The following is a 20739-nucleotide window of genomic DNA, read 5'->3' on the forward strand; positions in this document are numbered from 1 at the left end:
GGATGGAAGCAATTAGTGTCACGGTCTAGTTGACTGGATAGGGCTGGGTGCTAGGTTGGACAGGATGATCTTGGAGGTCTCTTCCGACCTGGTTGATTCTGTGATTCTGCAGGTAAATTCTGTTTCCAGTAGATGCCTCCTGTGTGCCAACACCCTACAAAGGCAGAAGAAATGATGGGCTGGTGTGACACTGTCTAAGCTGGATGACTTAAGTGAGGTGGTAGCCTCTAGTTAGAAAATAGCATGCAAACTGTCACTGTTCTGCTGCTATTTGTCGTGTGCTATTTTTATATGAAGTACAGTGTGTTTATAGATAAAAAGTAATAAATTCCTCCTTCAAAAAAAAAAAAGATGCTTCTGAATGCAAGGGAATAATTTGTTGTTGTTTTTTCATAAATGAACAACAAAAAAACGTCCAAAGTGACCATATATACACTTCAGCATTTTAAATGCCTCCCTTCAGAACGTGATGGTCAGTAACAGCAGTTTGAAATTGCTGTGAATCATGCTGTGCCTCTAATAGAGTTAGATTTGTAAGGGAATAGAAAAATGGAAAGCAGTCATTTATTGGAATATAACATGGAAAACGTGGAAAGAGTGGCTTTCTGAAAGGCAGTACTTGCTAGAGCACTCTAGGCACTTTGTCATATCTTTTCACAGCTAGCTGAGGTTTGGTACAGAGGACCAGATTTCCTCTATTAGGGGATCTGTGGATTTAAGGATTTCAGTGTTAAACAAAAATTCTGGCAGGTTATGTCGTAAAATTTGTATTTTCAGTGCATTTTAGCTGTGGTTCAGCTTTGCTAAGGGAACTAAATACTCTTCTTCCTGAGAAGGACAAACTTTACTATCTGTGTTTCTGGAAATGCAAACACCTGTAATTTCTACTGCAGTTAAAAATCTGGAAAGAGTGATATTCAACCTAATATACATTGGGCACTGAAATTTTGCCTTTTCCATAAAGTACCATCATCACTTAGGGCCATGGTCGAGCTGATTGGCTAAGGCTGGGTGCTAGGTTGGACTGGATGATCTTGGGGGGTCTCTTCCAACCTGGTATCATTTATGAATATATGGTTAAACAGAATCATAGAATCAGTCGGGGTTGGAAGGGACCTCAAGGATCATCTAGTTCCAAACCCCCTGCCATGGGCAGAGACACCCTACCCTACCTAGACTAGGCTGGCCAGAGCCTCATCAAGCCTGGCCTTAAATGCCTCTAGGGATGGGGCCTCAATCACCTCCCTGGGCAACCCATTTCAGGCTCTCACCACTGCCTTGGTGAAGATCTTCCTCCTCACGTCCAGTCCGAATCTACCCACTCCCAGCTTTGTTCCATTTCCCCTAGTCCTGGCACTACCTGATATGCTTAAAAGTCCCTCTCTAGCTTTTTTGTAGGCCCCCTTCAGATACTGGAAGGCCACAATGAGGTCACCTGGGAGCCTCCTCTTCTCCAGACTGAACAGCCCCAGCTCTTTCAGTCTGTCCTCATAGCAGAGATGCTGCAGCCCTCTGATCATCCTCGTGGCCCTTCTCTGGACACGCTTCAGCATCTCCACATCCCTCTTGTACTAGGGGCTCCAGAACTGGATGCAGTACTCCAGGTGGAATCTCAGCAGAGCAGTGTAGAGAGGAAGAATCATCTCCCTCGACCTGCTGGCCACACTTCTGATGCAGCCCAAGATCTGGTTGGCCCTCTGGGTTGCAAGTGCACACTGCTGGCTCATGTTGAGCTTCTCATCCACCAGCACCCCCCAGTCCCTCTCCTCAGGGCTGCTCTCCAGCCACTCACTGCCCAGCCTGGATTTGTGCTTCGGATTGCTTTGACCCAGCTGCAGGACCTTGCACGTGATCTTGGAGGTTGGCTTGTGCCCACCTCTGCAGCCTGTCCAGGTCCCTCTGGATGGCATCCCTCTGCCCTGCAGTGTGTCTGCTGCCACACACAACTTGGTGTTGTCAACAAACTTGCTGAGGGTGCACTCAGTGCCTCTGTCCATCTCACAGGGTTTAGAATTCTTTTTTTGTAATTTCTGCAAATTTCATCCATGTTGTAATTTGCTGTAAGAGAATCCTTAATTTGTCTCTTACCTCTTGGGTTGCTACTAGTGATTTTTAGGACACTCTAATTCCTTAGACTTGCATATGAACCGCGTGTATAATAATATAAACACTTTGTGTAACTTCTCAAGACAGTTGATAATTAAGCCTGCTAAAATAGGGAGTTCATGAAAACATGTTGTGCTGTTAGCTTTACCTCTGTATCATGCGAAAGCCTAGACAAAACAATAACATATTTCATTTTAATTTGTTGGGATTTGTCTGAATCCTTTCAAGGAGGCTGTACTTCTTTCTCCTCCCCTGTCTCCTGTTTCTCTTCACCAAATATGTTTGATTTCTTTTCTGGAACTTGAAGTCTCTTTGGTTTCTTTTCTTTTGTGATTTGTCTTCTGTGTCCTGTCTGATCATTAGTCAGATAGATGCTGCATGTTTTTCTCAGTTACCAGTCTGTATGAACAATCTGGATGGTTACTGACTGTGTCTCAGCAAGTCTACAGATAAGTGAGGGACCACTGAATTAATTGCAGCCAGGAATCTTTTTGTAAAGGGATGTGACAAGAGAACAAGCAACAGAGTCACATGTAAATTCAAAACTGAATTTGTATTCTCATGCGAAGTGTGGTGTTAATGAACTTGGAATGTATGGTTTGACCTCACAGTGTTGGGTTAATGGTTGAACTTAAAGGTCTCTTCCAAACAAAATGGTTCTGTTCTGTGTTACACACTATGTTCTTGTGATTACAGCTCAAAATTCCAGTGTTACCAGTCTTGCCTAATTCGCTTTTGGATTGCCATCCTTTGGTCCATGATGTGTTTAAGAGTTGAGAACCAAGCTATAGGGTAGCATCAGCTAAAATAGTGGGATGGTGATATGATTCAGGTAATCATAACAGGCTACCTGTGATAACAGAAATGGTTCAATGGGAGAGGCAGTCAATATTCCAGAGTACTAAGTGTGTTTTGACCCAGGAATTGCAAAGATGTTTCAGATGGCTCAAAAGTGTTGTCCTAGTATTGTGATAGCAAATAATTAACATAAGATTCTGCATTTACATGTAGCATGTAGAGAAGAATGCTGTTGTTTCATTTACCAACATACAAAAGCTGTAATTTGTTTGTTCTTTTGTTTAGTTTGACTCTAGCAGAGTATCATGAGCAAGAAGAAATATTCAAACTTCGGTTAGGACATCTCAAAAAGGTAATTCTTGAAAAAAAATATTTTCTACCTTGACTAAGAATATAGAAATTAGTCCTGTCAAAATGACAAAGAGGGCTTGATGAGAGCTATCTGATTAGAAAGCATAATACTCAAAGCACCTTTAAATGTTATGTCTAATAATAGCTTTTACTTTTCTGAAGGTTTGGGTTGTTGGGCTTTTTTTTGGTACAACTTACCATGAGTAATGAGGTAATTATTACATTAATAAACTCTTGATTATTGAAGAACAAAAATAAGGAACAACCTGTGAAGAGTAATGACAGTTGAAGCAGGCAGAAATAGCCCAAAGTGCGAAAGGAAAATACCTTTATTTGCTGAGCAGTAGTTCTTGAGGGGGTCAGTTGTAACAGGTCACAGTGTTTCTTCCCTTTGAAATGCTGCAGGATTTTCAGGCCTGTTCTCTTCAAATGTGTGAGTCACCTGTTACAGATTCTACTGTAACAAACTGAGCTGGACCCCTTGAGAACACAGATGCTATTTTTAAAGAATACAATAAGCAAGTACTTGAACCTGTGGTAGGGAATCTGCATATAAACTTGTTGGCACTAGGGAAGTAGGCTGCCCACATATTTCTTCATTGTTAATGCTTTAAAAGTAGCACCAACTTCACAGAATTCTCTTAGGAAATTGTGTTTGGCTTTTCCCAGGCTTTTTTAAATCTTTTTTTAAGTTTCAAGTGGAAATCTGATGTGCAGTGATGAAAACTTCTACTAAGTTGTTTAATGTCTGCATTTTTTCCTCTTTCACTTTGAGCGTTAATGCTGGAACACTTTATATATAAAGGAACTTCCTTGACTAAATGCCAGAGGGGAAACAAATGCTATTTCTAAGCAAATCATGTTTGAATGTGTCTGGAAATAATGATAAAAATACATACTTGTATTTTAATTCTTGTATGTGACACAGATTTTGTCATTAACTAAGAAAAACGATTTCACTGTCTTTTTATGTGGCTGTTTTTCTTCCTCGATATTTCTTTACTGGTTACCTTTTTACCTGTGTATTATTTTTTAACTTGCCTTTTGCATATGCTGTGTTACTATTTTCTCCTCTTCCATTTCAATCTCCAGATGCTTTCCTGGTGCTCTTATTTTTGGTGTCCTGTCCATGCTGCCACCACCAGTTCTCTTTTCCTTCTGCTCCCCAGGAAATTCTTTTCCAGCTAGCAGCTTTGGTCCTGGAGAGGGGCTCTTGTTTTCTCACTTCCTTTTATATAGCAGTGACCTGAGGCAGCTAAGCTGGCTCATTCTCACTTAAAGGTATTCACAGCCAGAGTGTCCTAAATAACAGCTGGAAACAATGCAACCAGCCAGTTCTCTTTGGACTAACATTGGCCTATGAACCACATTTGGAGAACCGCTGAATTGCATAATATATGAGTAAAAAAGCCCAAAAGAGACATAACTGATGGATTTATTTTTTTGTTGTCAGCCTTTGGGAAGAACATCTACAATTGTGTGTGTATAAGTGTGTGGCCTTTTGTGGGGAGAAAAGGGCTGGAATTCTTTGTAAAGGACTCTTGGGTTATGAGGAACCGCATATCGTTTCAGGGTATTTAACAGAGAACTGCAGATGAGTCTAAATGCATAAAAATGAGTTAAACATTGAATAAACAGGGGAAAAAACTTCCTTGACACTGTGTGAGGAAAAACAAATGGTCCACTCAGATCTCCTAGCAGGTCGATGTTACTTAGTCCAGCTTTTAAACTGAGAGGAATATGATTCTTGTTTTCTGAATGGAGGCTCATGTAGTGCCTTGGCTAGGGCTGGGAGGTTTTTTTCTTTAGCTTATGGGGATATCCACTGAAATTATCTAGTCTGAACTCTTCAGCTCATTGGAAATGTGGTCACTCAATGTGTGTTTCAGATTATATAGATACTTTTGTTCTTTTAGGGTGTAGGTTTATGATATACAGTATTAGCAAATACCAGCTTTACAGCATTTTCTCTCTGTTCCCCTGGCTTCTGCCATGACTTGTTGCCCTTTGCCTTTGTCATTACCACCAGGTTGTACCATCACAGTATAAATTGGATTGGAAAACAGATCTAGCTTCTTTCAAAACTCAAATATGTATCTTTTTGTAAGGCTAGTTTGTTTTGGTTTAAAAAAACAAAGAGTTTTCAATTTTGCTTTTCACCATGTGGCTGTAAAAGAGTCTGTGCCAAAATAACAAAGAATGATGTGGGGCATTGCGTTCATGGGCACTGCTACTGAAAAACACACACATATCAGATACTAGGCCTTCTTTTTTATCTGCTGGAATAAATCCATAATTGTGAGCTTTCTGGAATGAACTGATTTTGTATCCTCTTTACTTTCAAATGCTAGAGATTCTAACTCTGGAATTGATCAGTTGTTCTAACCCTTTCTACGGTGTCTTTCAATGAGCATAGTTTTTTTTTCACTTTGAGAGTAGATATCCTGAATAAACAACTATCTCAGTGTTCTCAAATATGTAGCATAAAGATGAGATAATTTTAAGTGCTGAAATTGATTAGGGCTTGTGCTCTTACTTGACATGCTTCTTTTGAAGTTGCACTCAAAATCCTATGTAACACACGTTCTGCATTTGTAATCTTAATAAGACAAAAATTAAACCCATCTTTTTTCAATTAGCTTGCTATTGGTGTCTTGTATCAACACTTTTTTTTCACATGCACTTTAGCCTCCAAATAGTTTAAACATCTTTTCTTAATTTGACAGTTTGTACAAAACCTCTAAGTGCACATATCTCTGTTTTTTCTTCTTTGTGTATCAATTTCAGACCACTTCCCAGATAATTTCTCTCCTTGGCTGAGGTACAAAACCCAGCTGCCTCTCAGTTCAAATAGCATCCCTACAGTGCAGAACAAAACTCTGAACATCCCATTACCTGTGGGTTCATGGACAGAAAGGTTCCTTGAAACAAGTTTTTGCCCTATCTTTCTGGGTTTTTTTTTCTGGCTTTAAGAGAAAAGCAGTCCTTTCTTCTAGTTCAGCAGGGTTTTTTAATGTAATGTTCCTCCATCACCACTAGCATTGATGCAGGGGTAAAAATATCCCTTTCAAATGGGAAGTAAATGAGCTTTTATATTTTGTTCTTTTCATTTGCAGGAGGAAGCTGAAATACAAGCAGAACTTGAACGTTTGGAAAGAGTTAGGAATCTTCACATAAGAGAACTGAAAAGAATAAATAATGAAGATAATTCACAGTAAGAGACTTTACTGTCTTAATTTTGCATATCTTTTTAAAATAATGCTGTAGAAACACATTTTTCTTGCAGAGGAAGAGGCTCATTTGCAAACTTTGATTTATGTGTATATTTAAAACACAGACTTATTTAAACTTCAGAAAAACAGAATTTCTTAGCATCTGGTAAACTTTTTAACCATTTTATTGACTACTCAAGAAATAACATAATTACCCATTTTATAGTGCAAGAAAGCTAAAACTTGTAGACTGCATTACTAGACTGAAAAAATACTTGTAAAGGGAACCTAATGCAATTCACTTAGATGGTAAGATGCAAGCAAATGGCAGGTAGGTTTGATACAACAACAGCAATTTTGTGATGCAGTTAAAATTAGCTTTGGTTTTACTGCATTGTATTGTATTCATACTAGGTACAGATGACTACCAGCAAAAGATATATGCAGTCTTTTGTATTACGTTAAATGCTACTCTCCACTGTCACAACATTAAATTGGTAGTTAATATTGGCTATTATCATGTAAATTTGAAAGTTATAATTACCTAACTAAATAAATTAGTGATGGCAAATACAGGCACTAACGCTGCAGTTTTATCAGCTCTTTAAGCTGGCACTGTTACTTGAAAGGAGCTGGTTCTGCCTATCTCTGACTATTTATGTCCTTGCCTCCCTCATTTCCTTTCATATGCTTGCCGTGGCATTTCTTTAGTCAACAGACTGGAAATTGATCCAAGTTAAAAACAGTTCCTGTGATTTCTCTTTGTGAATTAATTTAAATTCAGTTCTTTGCCCCAGTTGGAAAAAAAATTTTGCTGCCATACGGAGAGAAAGCAATGCCAGGAGAGAAAGCAAAGCAGTGAGCAGCCATGGGAAAGGAGGTGATGAGACTGGGCTTCTTTCTTTTTTGTGTTAGTAAATGTTTATGAAGCAGTAGCCTGAAGACTTCAGAATTTTGGTTTTTTACCTGTCAGACACAATAGAATTTTATATATACACTAAGACTACTAAAAATGAAAGGAACAAGTTGTTAAGTTATGCTTAACTGTTAATCATCCTCATGCCTATCCTGCAGGAACACAGACAATTTTTAGTTTAGCATGTTTCTCTTTTGCTTATTGGTAGCTAAATTGATGATGTGGTTTAGATATGAAAAATAATCAATGTTGAGCCTTACACTTTGTAGCAGAACAAATATACATACAAGGAGTTCTTCACAGGTTAAATTATATATAACTATCTCTCTCTATATAAAAAACTTTTCTTATTTTATACTCTTCAGTATTAGGAGAGTGTTTTTTTATAAGAAAGGATCTTTTGACAGAAAGGAATAAACTCCACAGAAAAATGACAGGCTTTGACTGTGTAAATACTGCATATGTGGGACAAACAAGACCAAAATTAGTCCCAGTTGAAAACAGTTTCAGGATGTAGATGAGCCGAATACCACAGCTTCACTGCTCATTTCCTGCAGTCCCTGTTGACACATTTTATGGTACAGAGTGAAAAGCTTTAAACTGTCTGTTCATTTTTTTTGTGGGAGTTTAGGCTTGAGTATTTGCCAAGTGTCCAAGCTGCAGCTTACATTCATAACATAGGAGACAGAAGCAATGTAGAAGCGGTTTAGGTCTGTACCCCCTCTTTTCTTTCCTAACACATCTTGGCACCTGGCCATCTGGAAAGGAATATAGTTCTGATCCAAAGCTGTCGTTGGGTCCAGATTCAGACTGTGTTGTGGTTTCATCTTCTAGCTGTGATACAAAGCTGAGCTATCTTTCTTGTTCTAGCAGCTAACTCACTTGTTCAGAGTTCCAGCTTTGAGAACAAAGAGTAGGAAATATTTGCCCAGTTTAGAGATGGATAAGCTTAAACATCTGCATATGTTCTTCACAACTGCACTGGGATAACAGGTCCAGTTGAGAGTGTGGGTTAAGACTTCCCTGCCTGGGTTTAGAGTCCGTGTGATGCTGGAGCTACCTACAGGATGCAGGTTCTGAGCCACGGGGAGTAGCAGAAGCAGCAGTGGAGAGTGAAGATGGTACAGCTTGTAAGACTGCCCCTACTAAAGGCACAGAAGAAACAAGAAAATAAAAATCCAACTGTGTTGAGTGTGGTTTTAAAGAGTGGGGCTGCAGATCACATTCCATGATTTGCCCAACGATTCTACCTCTAAATTTGTTACTTCTTCTGCACTGAGTGCATTATTTACTGTTTATGGTTTTTTTTCAGTGTCTTTATCATTGAAATCCATGTTTTTACATTGAGGAAGAGGAAAGCTCTACATTTAAACGGAGCACAGCACATAAAAACACACATCTTCCCTCAAACACTTGACTATCTATGACCACACCTCCAAACTATAGGGAACATGCAAAGATGGGATGTCCTATTGGCAGAGTAGCCCTAAACCCTTGCTTAATATTTCTATTGAGCATAACTGGCATTTGGCCCTAGATTTATGGTTATAGCTGTCTCATTGTTGCACTAGAAATGTGATGAGTATTCACCTCCCTTCCCCTTGCTTAGATGGAAGGATGTATTTTGCCTTCTGCACATTCAGAAGGTCTTTTCCTCTGCCCTACAGCATGGTTTTGCATTTGGTAGGAGAGTTTTCATACTGCTTTTGATTAGAGTATGAGCAGATGTTCAGTGTTTTGATGTGTTTTGCCTATATTGCTGTTTGTTATCTGGTAACTTCTTTGTATCACAGTATCACCAAGGTTGGAAGAGACCTCATAGATCATCAAGTCTAACCATTTTCTTAAAAAGAGACACACATGTACAGCAGGTCTGGTCATGTCTCATGAAATTGGAATATTCTCTTTGTCTATTCCAGAAAACTGAAGTTTGAGACCTCTCTAAAACCTGACACAACAGAGAGAGCCCTTGTATTGGACCTATGAATTTAAATGTATTTTTCTTATCCTCACAAAATTAGAGAAGAATAGCTAAATATTTGCCAGAATGGACTGTATTGACAGTGGTGTTGTGATAACCTTTGTACACTATGTAGCTAAAAGATGCTGTAATTAGTCACATTATATAGCTGTGCCATGAAGTTGAACATAGTATAGCACTGTTCAGCATATTGTGGGCTGGGTTCTTTACAGAGGTGATCAGTACTAGGACAAGGGGTACAAACATGGGAAGTTTCACTGGAACTTGAGGAAAAACTTCTTTGCTTTGAGGCTGAGAGAGCACTGGAATAGGCTGCTCAAAGAGGATGTGGAGTCTCCTCTGTAGACTTTGACGATCTGCCTGGGCGCTTTCCTGTGCAACCTGATCTCAGTGCACCTGCATTAGCAGTGGGGTTGGACTAGATGATCTCTTCTAACCCTTACTGTTCTATAAATTCAAGAAGTAATACTAAGAGTACTAAAGGTTCACATTTTAGTCTCTTACTAATATACATTAAATGGAATTACTCTTTTTTTTTCTTTTGAGATTCAAAGATCACCCCACGTTGAATGAACGGTATTTGTTACTCCACTTACTTGGCCGAGGTGGCTTCAGTGAAGTATACAAGGTAGAGTGTGTTGGGTCTGCTAAATCTGGTGTTTGAGTCATGCACGTTTGTGTGGTACACTTTGGTGGGGAAGGGAGGGGATCGAAATAAGTAGGATTGTAATGTGGTATACTCATTGAACACTGATTGAGCAAACATCGATTAACCTGTGGAGAGAGGTAACATTCAAACAGCCCTGCAAATTACCTGCTGGGTTTGGTTTTTTCCTCTATTGAGTGTTATTTTTATCATCATTGGTTATAACTTTCCTGTGTTTGTGGCTTTCTTTTTTAGGCTTTTGATCTTTATGAACAAAGATACGCTGCTGTGAAGATTCACCAGCTTAACAAAAGCTGGAGGGATGAAAAGAAAGAAAATTACCACAAGTAAATATTAATGACTTATGCTTCATATGGTAAATTGAATAGCATTTTATTGATTCTAGAAGCTTAACATATCCATCTTCTTTTAGACATGCCTGCAGAGAGTATAGAATACACAAAGAACTGGATCACCCCCGGATAGTTAAACTGTATGACTACTTCTCCCTGGATACAGATACGTAAGTGCACACAATGATATGTTTCCTAGAACTTGACAAGCATTTTAATGTCATATTTTAGGTAACTGGAAGTTAAGAGTGTTTGGGCAAAAATATGTTCTTGCTTTTAGCCAAGACATTCAGGGTGTCCTTAGGGGGATTTACAAAAAAATAACCTAATTGCAGAATTTGGTCTCAGCTAAATGATGCAGACCTCCTGTAATATGATGAGAACAGTGTTTTGCAACACCTGACTAGCAAGCCCTAAAGGGTGTCCTGAGGGTGAAAAGGACATGCAGTGCTATAATGGTTCTGGGCAGAACAAGGGCTGCTGCAGGCCAGCTCTGAAAAGCTGTTGTAACTTAAGTTCCCAAGACTAAATGACATCAGGAGTGTTACTAGCCTAAGCATAGCCTTCAGTCACAGGGCTGCACCACTTGTGTCACCTCTTAAGGGATAGTAAATTTATTCTTTTTTTCTACTGAGAAATGTGCCTACATAAATAGTTTGTGGTTTTTTAACTTAACCTCTTGTCTGCATGGATGCATTTTATCTTTTGGTGAGCAGGAGTGTTCTGACTGATGTCAGTGTTCATAAGCTAATAACTATGTCATGTGTTCTATTAATAATTTCTTTCAAATAGTTTAATATTCAGGCAGGCACTCTTAAACCTACCAGTATCAAACTATGTTGTCATGTCTCTGATTCTGATTGTGCAGTTTGATATGTTACTTAATTTTGTCTCTCTGAATTCTACCCTAGGTTTTGCACGGTGTTAGAATACTGTGAAGGCAATGACTTGGATTTCTATCTCAAGCAACATAAATTGATGTCAGAGAAGGAAGCTAGGTCCATTGTAATGCAAATAGTAAATGCACTACGATATCTCAATGAGATCAAGCCCCCTATTATACACTATGATCTTAAACCAGGTAAGTGAGCAGTGTTATGATTGAAAATGTCATCTTTTTTTTTTAATCTTATTTTTTCATTTTGTTTGCAATTCCATGTGTGAAAATTTCAGAATTATCTCCTGTATGTCAGGATTACTGCAAACAGCTTCCAAAAGTGTGTACTTGTCTTTCTAGTTTTATTACCAAAATCATCTGTCTTCAGAAAATTGTTTGTCATAACTTTTTGGCTTTGTATTATTTTGATTTGAATTTGTAAGGGAAAAAATAGCACATAAGCACCTATGTTAGTAAATAGCAATATAAGCAAATAATAGAGCTAGCAGACTTAATCCTGCCTGAATGCTGTGGAGTGATGATGTGTAAATTATTTTTCTGTTATGAATTTCTTAGCCAATAAAGGATGAAAATGGGTAAGCTGTCAGTTTCAGCACCCCAGTATAACCATGTCAAAAAAAGGGCTTGACAGAAGTTTCCTTTACAATTAATAAGGACTGTTACTGTCTTGATTCTGTGGCCTTTGTTTCATTGCCTTGCATGGATGATGCTGGTGTTCTTTGTATACTTTTATTTGCTACATGTCCTACTGTGGGGTTTTGTAATGTAACTCTTAGAATCATAGAATCAACTAAGTTGGAAGAGAACTCCAAGATCATCCAGTCCAACCTAGCACCCAGCCCTGTCCAATCAACTAGACCATGGAGGTCTCTTCCAACCTGGTTGATTCTATGATTCTATGGCATTAAGTGTCTCATCCAGTCTTTTCTTGAACACCTGTCAGCCCACGGCTTGGATGGCAACATCTGTGCTGGGTTAGGAACTGACTAGAGGGCTGAGCCCAGAGAGTGGTGGTGAATGGTGCCACATCCAGCTGGTGGCTGTCACTAGTGGTGTCCCTCAGGGGTCAGTGCTGGGCCCCATCCTCTTTAACATCTTCATAGATGATCTGGATGAGGGCCTGGAGTCAGTCATCAGCAAGTTTGCAGATGACACTAAGCTGGGGGCAGATGTGGCTGGGTTGGAGGGCAGAAGGGCTCTGCAGTGGGACCTTGACCGCCTGGACAGATGGGCAGAGTCCAATGGGATGGGGTTCAATAGCTCCAAGTGCAGGGTGCTGCACTTTGGCCACAACAACCCCATGCAGAGATACAGGCTGGGGTCAGAGTGGCTGGAGAGCAGCCAAACAGAGAGGGATCTGGGGGTGCTGATTGATAACCGCCTGAACATGAGCCAGCAGTGTGCCCAGGTGGCCAAGAGAGCCAGTGGCATCCTGGCCTGCATCAGGAATGGTGTGGTCAGCAGGAGCAGGGAGGTCATTCTGCCCCTGTACTCTGCACTGGTTAGACCACACCTTGAGTACTGTGTTCAGTTCTGGGCCCCCCAGTTTAGGAGGGACATTGAGATGCTTGAGCGTGTCCAGAGAAGGGCGACGAGGCTGGTGAGAGGCCTTGAGCACAGCCCTACGAGGAGATGCTGAGGGAGCTGGGATTGTTTAGCCTGGAGAAGAGGAGGCTCAGGGGTGACCTTATTGCTGTCTACAACTACCTGAGGGGTGGTTGTGGCCAGGAGGAGGTTGCTCTCTTCTCTCAGGTCGCCAGCGTCAGAACAAAAGGACACAGCCTCAAGCTACACGGGGGGAAATTTAGGCTCGAGGTGAGGAGAAGGTTCTTGACTGAGAAATAATTGGCTACTGGAATGGGCTGCCCGGGGAGGTGGTGGAGTTGCCATCCCTGGAGCTGTTCAAGGCAGGATTGGACGTGGCACTTGGTGCCATGGTCTAGCCTCGAGCTCTGTGGTAAAGGGTTGGACTTGATGATCTGTGAGGTCTCTTCCAACCTTGTTGATACTGTGATACTGTGATACCTCCAGGGACTTTGACTCCACCACCTCCCTGGGCAGCCCATTCATAGAATCATAGAATCAAGCAGGTTGGAAGAGACCTCCAAGATCATCCAGTCCAACCTATCCACCCATCTCTGTCCAATCAACTAGACCATGGCACTGAGTGTCTCATCCAGTCTTTTCTTGAACACCTCCAGGGACAGTGACTCCACCACCTCCCTGGGCAGCCCATTCCAATGGCAAATCACTCTCTTTGTGAAGAACTTCCTTCAGACATCCAGCCTATACTTGCCCTTGTTTGCTTGCTGGTGTTTAATAAATCGTTCATACAGATTTCACTGAAATGTACAGAGTGGCACAGAATGTACTCTTGGTCTCACTAGGTTTTATTCTTAGAGGACTATCATCAAATAACTTTTATATAAAAAAAATTATTGTACAGCTTTAACGTGGGGTAAGGTTTGTAGTATTGCAGCAGTTTCTTGGCATGATTTTGTGGTATATGCAGGCCCTGAAACCCATAATGTAGGATTTATTCTGGGCAGAAAACTGTGAAACTTAATTTGTGCCTAGTATGATGCTACGTTTTGACGTTTCCTCCCTGCGTTTGGGTATTTCCTTGCTGTTCAGCCAGCTCCCAGCTGAGGGAGCCATTTCAGATGATGTGATGATAACCTAGAGAGTTCCTGAGACTACACTGAAATATGTCATTATCAAGTTACGTAAGATTTCAGGATATAAAAACTATATAAAGTTGTCACCCCTCATGAAATGAGATGTGCATGAAAATTGAACCTAGTTTTAAAAATGAAGCATTCATTAGCTGTTTTTGAAGTAATTTTTTTTCCCCCTGCCTAGGTAATATCCTTCTTGTAGATGGAACAGCATGTGGAGAAATAAAAATTACTGATTTTGGCCTATCCAAAATAATGGATGATGACAGCTATGGTGTAGATGGAATGGATTTAACTTCGCAGGGAGCAGGAACTTACTGGTAATGCCTGTTTTGATTTTGCTGTGTAGTACCTGGTTGGGTCATTGTTCAGATTTCATAAATGCTGTCTTATAAAGTCAATTTGGACAGAGAGTTAAGATTTAGAGTATTAGCATGAATGATAAATGAAGATTTTTGTGTGATACTGTGAATGTTGGTATTCCCAAATGTTTGGATGGTAACCTGAAACTAAGATGTGGAAGTGTGGGTGTTTGTCATTTATCTGTATTAGAAATGTGGAGATGATAACTATTGGTTCAGTACGTGGTTTCCCTGAAGAAGCAGGTGTTTAATCTTTGGCTGCAGGTGGTTAAAGACATTTGACAGAGCTATGATGATAAAGTGTGAGTGCTTAGTCCTTGGAAATCTTAGAGCAGGAATTACCAGCAGGTAATGTCCTTAGGACAAAAGAGTATTTACTCTTCCACCCTAAAGCTCAGCAGCTGTTTTCTGTGTGCACTTGCATGCTTATCCAAAAACCTGAAGTATTAGAACTGCCTACAGAAGAGGAATGACAATAAGCATCTCATTGCTTACAGAAAAGCTGTTTGTAGAATTTGCTCGCTTAAATATGCAGCTTCTTCACAGTAGCTATTTGAACCTGAGAGCACAACAGCTGTGTTAGGATGGGTGGAATAGAAAGCCTGTATCAGTCAGGTTATTACTTATGAATTCATTAGCTCTTTCTCTCCTTATACTGCCTGTAGCTGTAATAAGATCAGAGTCAGGAGCTGAGCTGTAACCTGACTCTAAACAGAAGCTAGTGTCGTTCCCATTTGTTCTGAAGCTTTTCAGAGGTGCATGTAACAAAGTTTTTGCCTTTCCCATCAGAATTTTTAGAAAACACACATTCTCTCAGCATTCCAGTGCACACATGCTGTGAAAAGATGATTAGTCAAGTTGAAGCATTTTAGAAGAGTTAGGCTTTTGCTGCTCTCTTTAATGGTTCTAATTAAACATGGGTTTAAGTATTTTATTGTAGGAATGCACCTCAAAAAGTTTTGGCCTTTGGATTTCATCTAATCACAAGCACTAGTGGTGCTGTAAACTAAGAGATGCAGAAAAGTTTGTGGCCATTATAAGCTCGTGGTGAAGCTCCATGTTTCCAATTCTTTGAGCTCAAAATCTTCATTAAGGATGGAAGTATTTGGAGTTTGAGGTGGGGGATGAATCTGTTTGGAGTACATTTCACAATCTGTCACTAGCGTAGTCATGGAAGGGATTTCCTCAGTCACTGGTTCTGGTTACCTGCCTTTCTATGAAGTGGGGTCATGTAATCTTTTTTGTAAACTTAAAGACCTTTGTATTCAGTTTGGTTAGTATTTTGTCCCCAGTAATCTGATTTGCAGAGTGTTCCATAACCTCAGTTCTCTGATCATTAGAAACCTAATCCTCTAATTTACAGACTGTGTTTATTTGTGGCCAGTTTATACTTGTTTGTTCCTGTCCTCCCTCAAAGTAGATTGTTTCCCTTTCTTGCACTTTCTCCTTGATGTTTTTATAGCCTTCAGGTTTTTTACATCCATTCTTCAGAGCATCTTAGTATCTCTCTCTGCATCACTTTATTTTTCTGTTGTTATCAGAATTGTACCCAAGTATTCCAGAACAGATTTTGTGATGCTGTATGAAATTCATGCTTGTATTGCATTCTTCTCTCTTTTTCTTTCTGCAAGGAAAATACTTACTTAGTACTCCACAAATTCTTACTGAAACTTTATTTAAAGCCATATGTGCTGTTGATAAAAGAACATCTTGTCTGTAGTTTCTCTGATAGTTTCTGTGCATTTTTCACTTTCAGTTGTTAGAGTCAGTAATACTTAACTGCCACCATATTGATACTGTTTTTAAAGGTGATTTCGTTTCACCAGTTCTTACATAATTCAGGAGTGCCACAGGAACTTCCTCAACTTCAAGCTCTTTATGTGTAGCTGCCTCCTTATTATAGGAATGGAACTAGCAGTCACCTTTGTCTACCATATATCCCTCTAGTTAATGTCATCATTCTTACTGAAAACTTAAGTAAAGGGTCTTTAAGCTGTATTTACACTATCTTTGATACCTAACCAGACCTGCTCTAAAGTGCTGTATAAGCCTTTCATATTTTCTTGCTCTGATAGATAGTGAAAGTTCATATTTAACTTAGGTTCCCAATTTAAAGGGGGAAAAATAATTTAAGTGAAGAATATGAGTATTTGTGCTTGTATGAAATAGACTTCTCTTTGTGTGACCAGCAATACAAAAATCATGTCAGTTTTGATGGCTGTGCAGGTCATCAGAATGTGAATCGTAAAGAAACTGCACAGTTGTCAAAAGATCACAGACATTTGTGTGAATTATGTTTATGTTTGTGTAACTTACTGTAGTGATGACGTACATCTGCTTACAGACACTGAGATGCATGTTTTGTTCTCCAGGTACTTGCCTCCAGAGTGTTTTGTAGTTGGCAAAGAGCCACCAAAGATTTCTAATAAGGTTGATGTATGGTCAGTTGGAGTAATCTTTTTCCAATGCCTTTATGGTAGAAAGGTAAGGAAATATTGGGTGAAAATCTCAGGGATTTAGTGAAAATATTTGTTTCCAGTAGATTGAATTGTAGTCCTAAACCCATGAATATATGTGGACAATTACTTGTCTTACCTTTTGGTAGTGTGCACTCATATTGCAAGAACTGTAGAAAATCAGCTGAAACTCTTTTATTTACAGAATGTTTAGCAGTCTGTATTAACACTGCAACAACGTAATACAGCATAAATATTTATGAAATTGAAGTAATGATAACTCTCATTAGAATACCATGTCCTTATTTTTCAGCCATTTGGCCACAATCAATCACAGCAAGATATTTTACAAGAAAATACAATATTAAAAGCCACAGAAGTTCAGTTCCCTGTCAAACCTGTTGTAAGCAATGAAGCCAAGGTAACTTTTCATATGATCTTTTATGTAACTTAAAACAAGCATTCTGCTGTTTTAAGGACATAATGACTGAATGTGTAGGAAAACACAATGGCAAACTAATACTTTGATGTTTTTATTTAAGCAAACTTATTCTGAGACTTCCCAAAATCATGTGCTTCAAAGAAACTATGGGGAGGGGGCTTTACATATAGTACATATATATGTTGAAGTACATGATTTATAGAATCAGTCAGAGTTGGAAAGGATCACAAGCATCATCTAGTTCCAACCTCCCTGCCATGGTCAGGGACACCTTACCCTAGACTAGGCTGGCCAGAGCCTCATCCAGCCTGGACTTAAACACCTCCAGGCATGGGGCCTCAACCGCCTCCCTGGGCAACCCATTCCAGCCTCTCACCACTCTCATGCTGAACAGCTTCCTCCTCACGTCCAGTCAGAACCTCCCTACCTCCAGCTTTGCTCCATTCCCCTTAGTCCTGGCACTCCTTGAGAGCCTAAAAAGTCCCTCCCCAGCTTTTTTGTAGGCCCCCTTCAGATACTGGAAGGCCACAATGAGGTCACCTGGGAGCCTCCTCTTCTCCAGACTGAAGAGCCCCAACTCTTTCAGTCTGTCCTCATAGGAGAGGTGCTGCAGCCCTCTGAGCATCCTCGTGGCCCTTCTCTGGACACTCTCCAGCATCTCCACATCCCTGTTGTAATAGGGGCTCTAGAACTGGATGCAGTACTCCAGGTGGGGTCTCACCAGAATGGAGTATAGGGGGAGAATCACCTGCCTCTACCTACTGTCACACTTCTCCTGATGCAGCCCAGGATCTGGTGTATGTGTATATATATATATGTATACACATACACACACACACATGCACACACACATATTCCAGAAATCTGTAAGTGGGTTTTATAAGTAGGATGTCTAAAAAATGGTCGACTGTACTACTTTACAGAGGACCTTGGGTGTCTTCCTTGGGGTGTCTTGCTAGAAGTTCTTGTGAAATACTTCTGCTAATAGTAACAAACTCTTTGGAACCTGCTAACACTTCCCCTTGAAAGATTGTACATGGTGTGTGTGTATTTATTTGAAGTGTAAGATATGTTGATGCTGATTCAGGCAATAAGACTGCCAAAATCAGTTCCCACAAAGGCATGGATGTCAGTGTTTCCTGATTTTAGAAATGTTGTGTTGAAACATCTGTAGTATCAAACTTGTCTCCATAGTCTAGCTGTTCAGAAAGAGATGAAGGTGTTTTCCCAAATGATTGCCTCTGTGAGCATCTGTATCACAAATTCAGTTCTGTGAATGTGGAAGAAAACACATGTAACCTGTGTGTTACTGTTGGTAAAACTACCCCAGTTTGCAGACAGTTCATTCATGACCAGATGAAGCAGACATGTGCTTGTTTTTAAAAATGCCAAGATACTAGAATGCCTATTAAAGTTTCAGCAGCTAATTAAAAATACTTTCATTTGGGACACAAGCTGCAAAAAAACCCCAAGAATGTTAGGATTTAGCTTCTAAAGATCGTAAGGAAAAAAAACTAGAGGTGTTCACTTCCCAAGAAAGTAAGCCTTTTGGGTACATAAACCTGCTGTTTGGATTTGTGGAATATTTCTGTTGGTTCTGCTTTCTAAAAGTAGTGTTAGTGGATAGGTTGTGAAAATTTGGCTGAAGAACTGTAGTTCATCCTGGATTTTTTTGTCTATTTTTTTCACCCTCACATCATAAAAATCTCTCCCTTGAATGCAGTTGACAAATATGCATCATGTAACTGATAACATTACTTGTTAACAATTTATATCTGTCTTCTAACTTTGCATTTCTTTGTCATTAGTAGTTTTTATATAGAGGCTGTCAGGAAAGAATGAATAGTTCTGATCAGGAAAACATAGAGATGAAATCCATGTGGAACCTGGAATGACATTGTTAGTTTTCAGACCCTAGCTTTCCCTTCATCCTCCTTAGTTTTCTCCTGTTCTGTACAGTATTCTCCTTTGCATGGCAGTAGTTTGTCTACAGTGTCACAGAAGCATGAAGTATTTCACAAGCATTTTAGACACCAACTGTTACTCCAAAGATCTTGCAAATAACTCCTAACAATTAATTTGTTAGGAAGGATTTAGTTAGAAGAATCCATAATGTCCAAGAACACATAAATAAATAGATATTAACAGATATGCGTGATTTTTATGTTGTACTTGTTCATGCTGGTTGTACTATAGATAGAAAGATAGAAGTCAATTCTAACAGGATTCCTTGCAACTTGTGTCACAGATTTATTAGCAATTTGTTAGGAAAGATCTAATTTTTTAGGAAGGATTTAGTTTGAAGAATTTGATTAAAATCCATAGTGTCCAAGAACACATAAATAAATATATATTAACAGATATGCATAGTTTTTATGTTGTGCTTGTTCATACTGGATGTACAATAGATAGAAGTAAATTCTAACAGGGCTCTTTGCAACTTGTGTCACAGATTTATTAGCAATTTGTTAGGAAAGATCTCATTTTTTAGGAAGGGTTTAGTTTGAAGAATTTGATTAAAATCCATAGTGTCCAAGAACACATAAATAAATATATATTAACAGATATGCATAGTTTTTATGTTGTGCTTGTTCATGCTGGATGTACAATTGATAGAAGTAAATTCTAACAGGGTTCTTTGCAACTTGTATCACAGATTTATTTTTTTCCCCCCTTTAATCTCCAGTTTTTAATTGGAGCAAAGAAGAAACAGCTGAACAGATTTATCAAAGAAAAGAGACGTAATTCTTTTCAATTAAGTTCTAAATTAAGTAATGGTGTGCTAATCAGTTCTGTAGCAATAATAAGGATTTTCTATCATTAAATGTTGGAGTCCAAACTCTCCAGAGACCAAATGTTCTGCCTGTGCTAGACATAAGACTTGGCAGAAACTTTCAGCCCAAAATGATTGGCATACAACCTATGGATGTAAATGCAGAATAATGCAAGTGTAGTGCTAGCTACAGATTTTTCAGTTGATAATACATTTTTATGTGGGTGGCATTGAAGTGGTTTTTTTTTCTGGGAGAGGAGTTCCAGCTAGGTAGTGGTTTCTTAAATAGTCTATTAGTTATTTAACGCCTACTGAATGTGGTACCAGATTTCACATTTTGCTCTATTCTGTCATGGCACATGTGGGCACTGCCTGCTTTAAAAGGTCAGCTACAGCCATGAAATTCTATTCCTGCGTCTCCCATCTACCACACAGCTGAATGGTTTTAGAATTTCCATGGAGCTGCTTTCTACTTTTTAAATTCCCTGACATTTGCTTCTGGTTTTCACTAAGCTGTCTGGGGATAACACATGCAGGATTCTAATGGAGTGTGTGAGATGCCAATGTTTTGCTTGTACATAAAGTTCTTAAACACGAAATAGATTTTTTTTGAAGTGTGATTATTCAAAGCCAATTAATTTATTGAATTACTTTTTTTATGCTGTGACTTTACATTCTTTCCTTGGGCTCGGCAGTAAAATGTTACACTGGCATTTGAATTGGATCACAGAAGGACAAGAGTTTGTTTAGAAACTAGTTTATGCAGG

The 20739-nt window shown here is 39.3% G+C and overlaps 1 protein-coding gene across 3 annotated transcripts in view; it reads left to right on the plus strand.

The window, feature by feature from the left end:
- TLK1 (tousled like kinase 1) overlaps positions 1–20739 on the plus strand; it is an 89097-nt gene that overhangs the window by 65433 nt on the left and 2925 nt on the right. For all 3 annotated transcript variants that reach the window (XM_064163095.1, XM_064163105.1, XM_064163114.1), the window contains exons 12-20: positions 3190–3256; positions 6372–6469; positions 9911–9992; positions 10266–10357; positions 10444–10533; positions 11275–11444; positions 14124–14259; positions 16674–16785; positions 17071–17178. In XM_064163095.1, the coding sequence (XP_064019165.1) occupies positions 3190–3256; positions 6372–6469; positions 9911–9992; positions 10266–10357; positions 10444–10533; positions 11275–11444; positions 14124–14259; positions 16674–16785; positions 17071–17178 (955 nt within the window). The remainder of the gene's footprint in view (positions 1–3189; positions 3257–6371; positions 6470–9910; positions 9993–10265; positions 10358–10443; positions 10534–11274; positions 11445–14123; positions 14260–16673; positions 16786–17070; positions 17179–20739) is intronic.

The sequence above is a fragment of the Pogoniulus pusillus genome, chromosome 2, assembly GCF_015220805.1.
Source record: "Pogoniulus pusillus isolate bPogPus1 chromosome 2, bPogPus1.pri, whole genome shotgun sequence".
In the NCBI taxonomy this organism is placed as follows: domain Eukaryota; kingdom Metazoa; phylum Chordata; class Aves; order Piciformes; family Lybiidae; genus Pogoniulus; species Pogoniulus pusillus.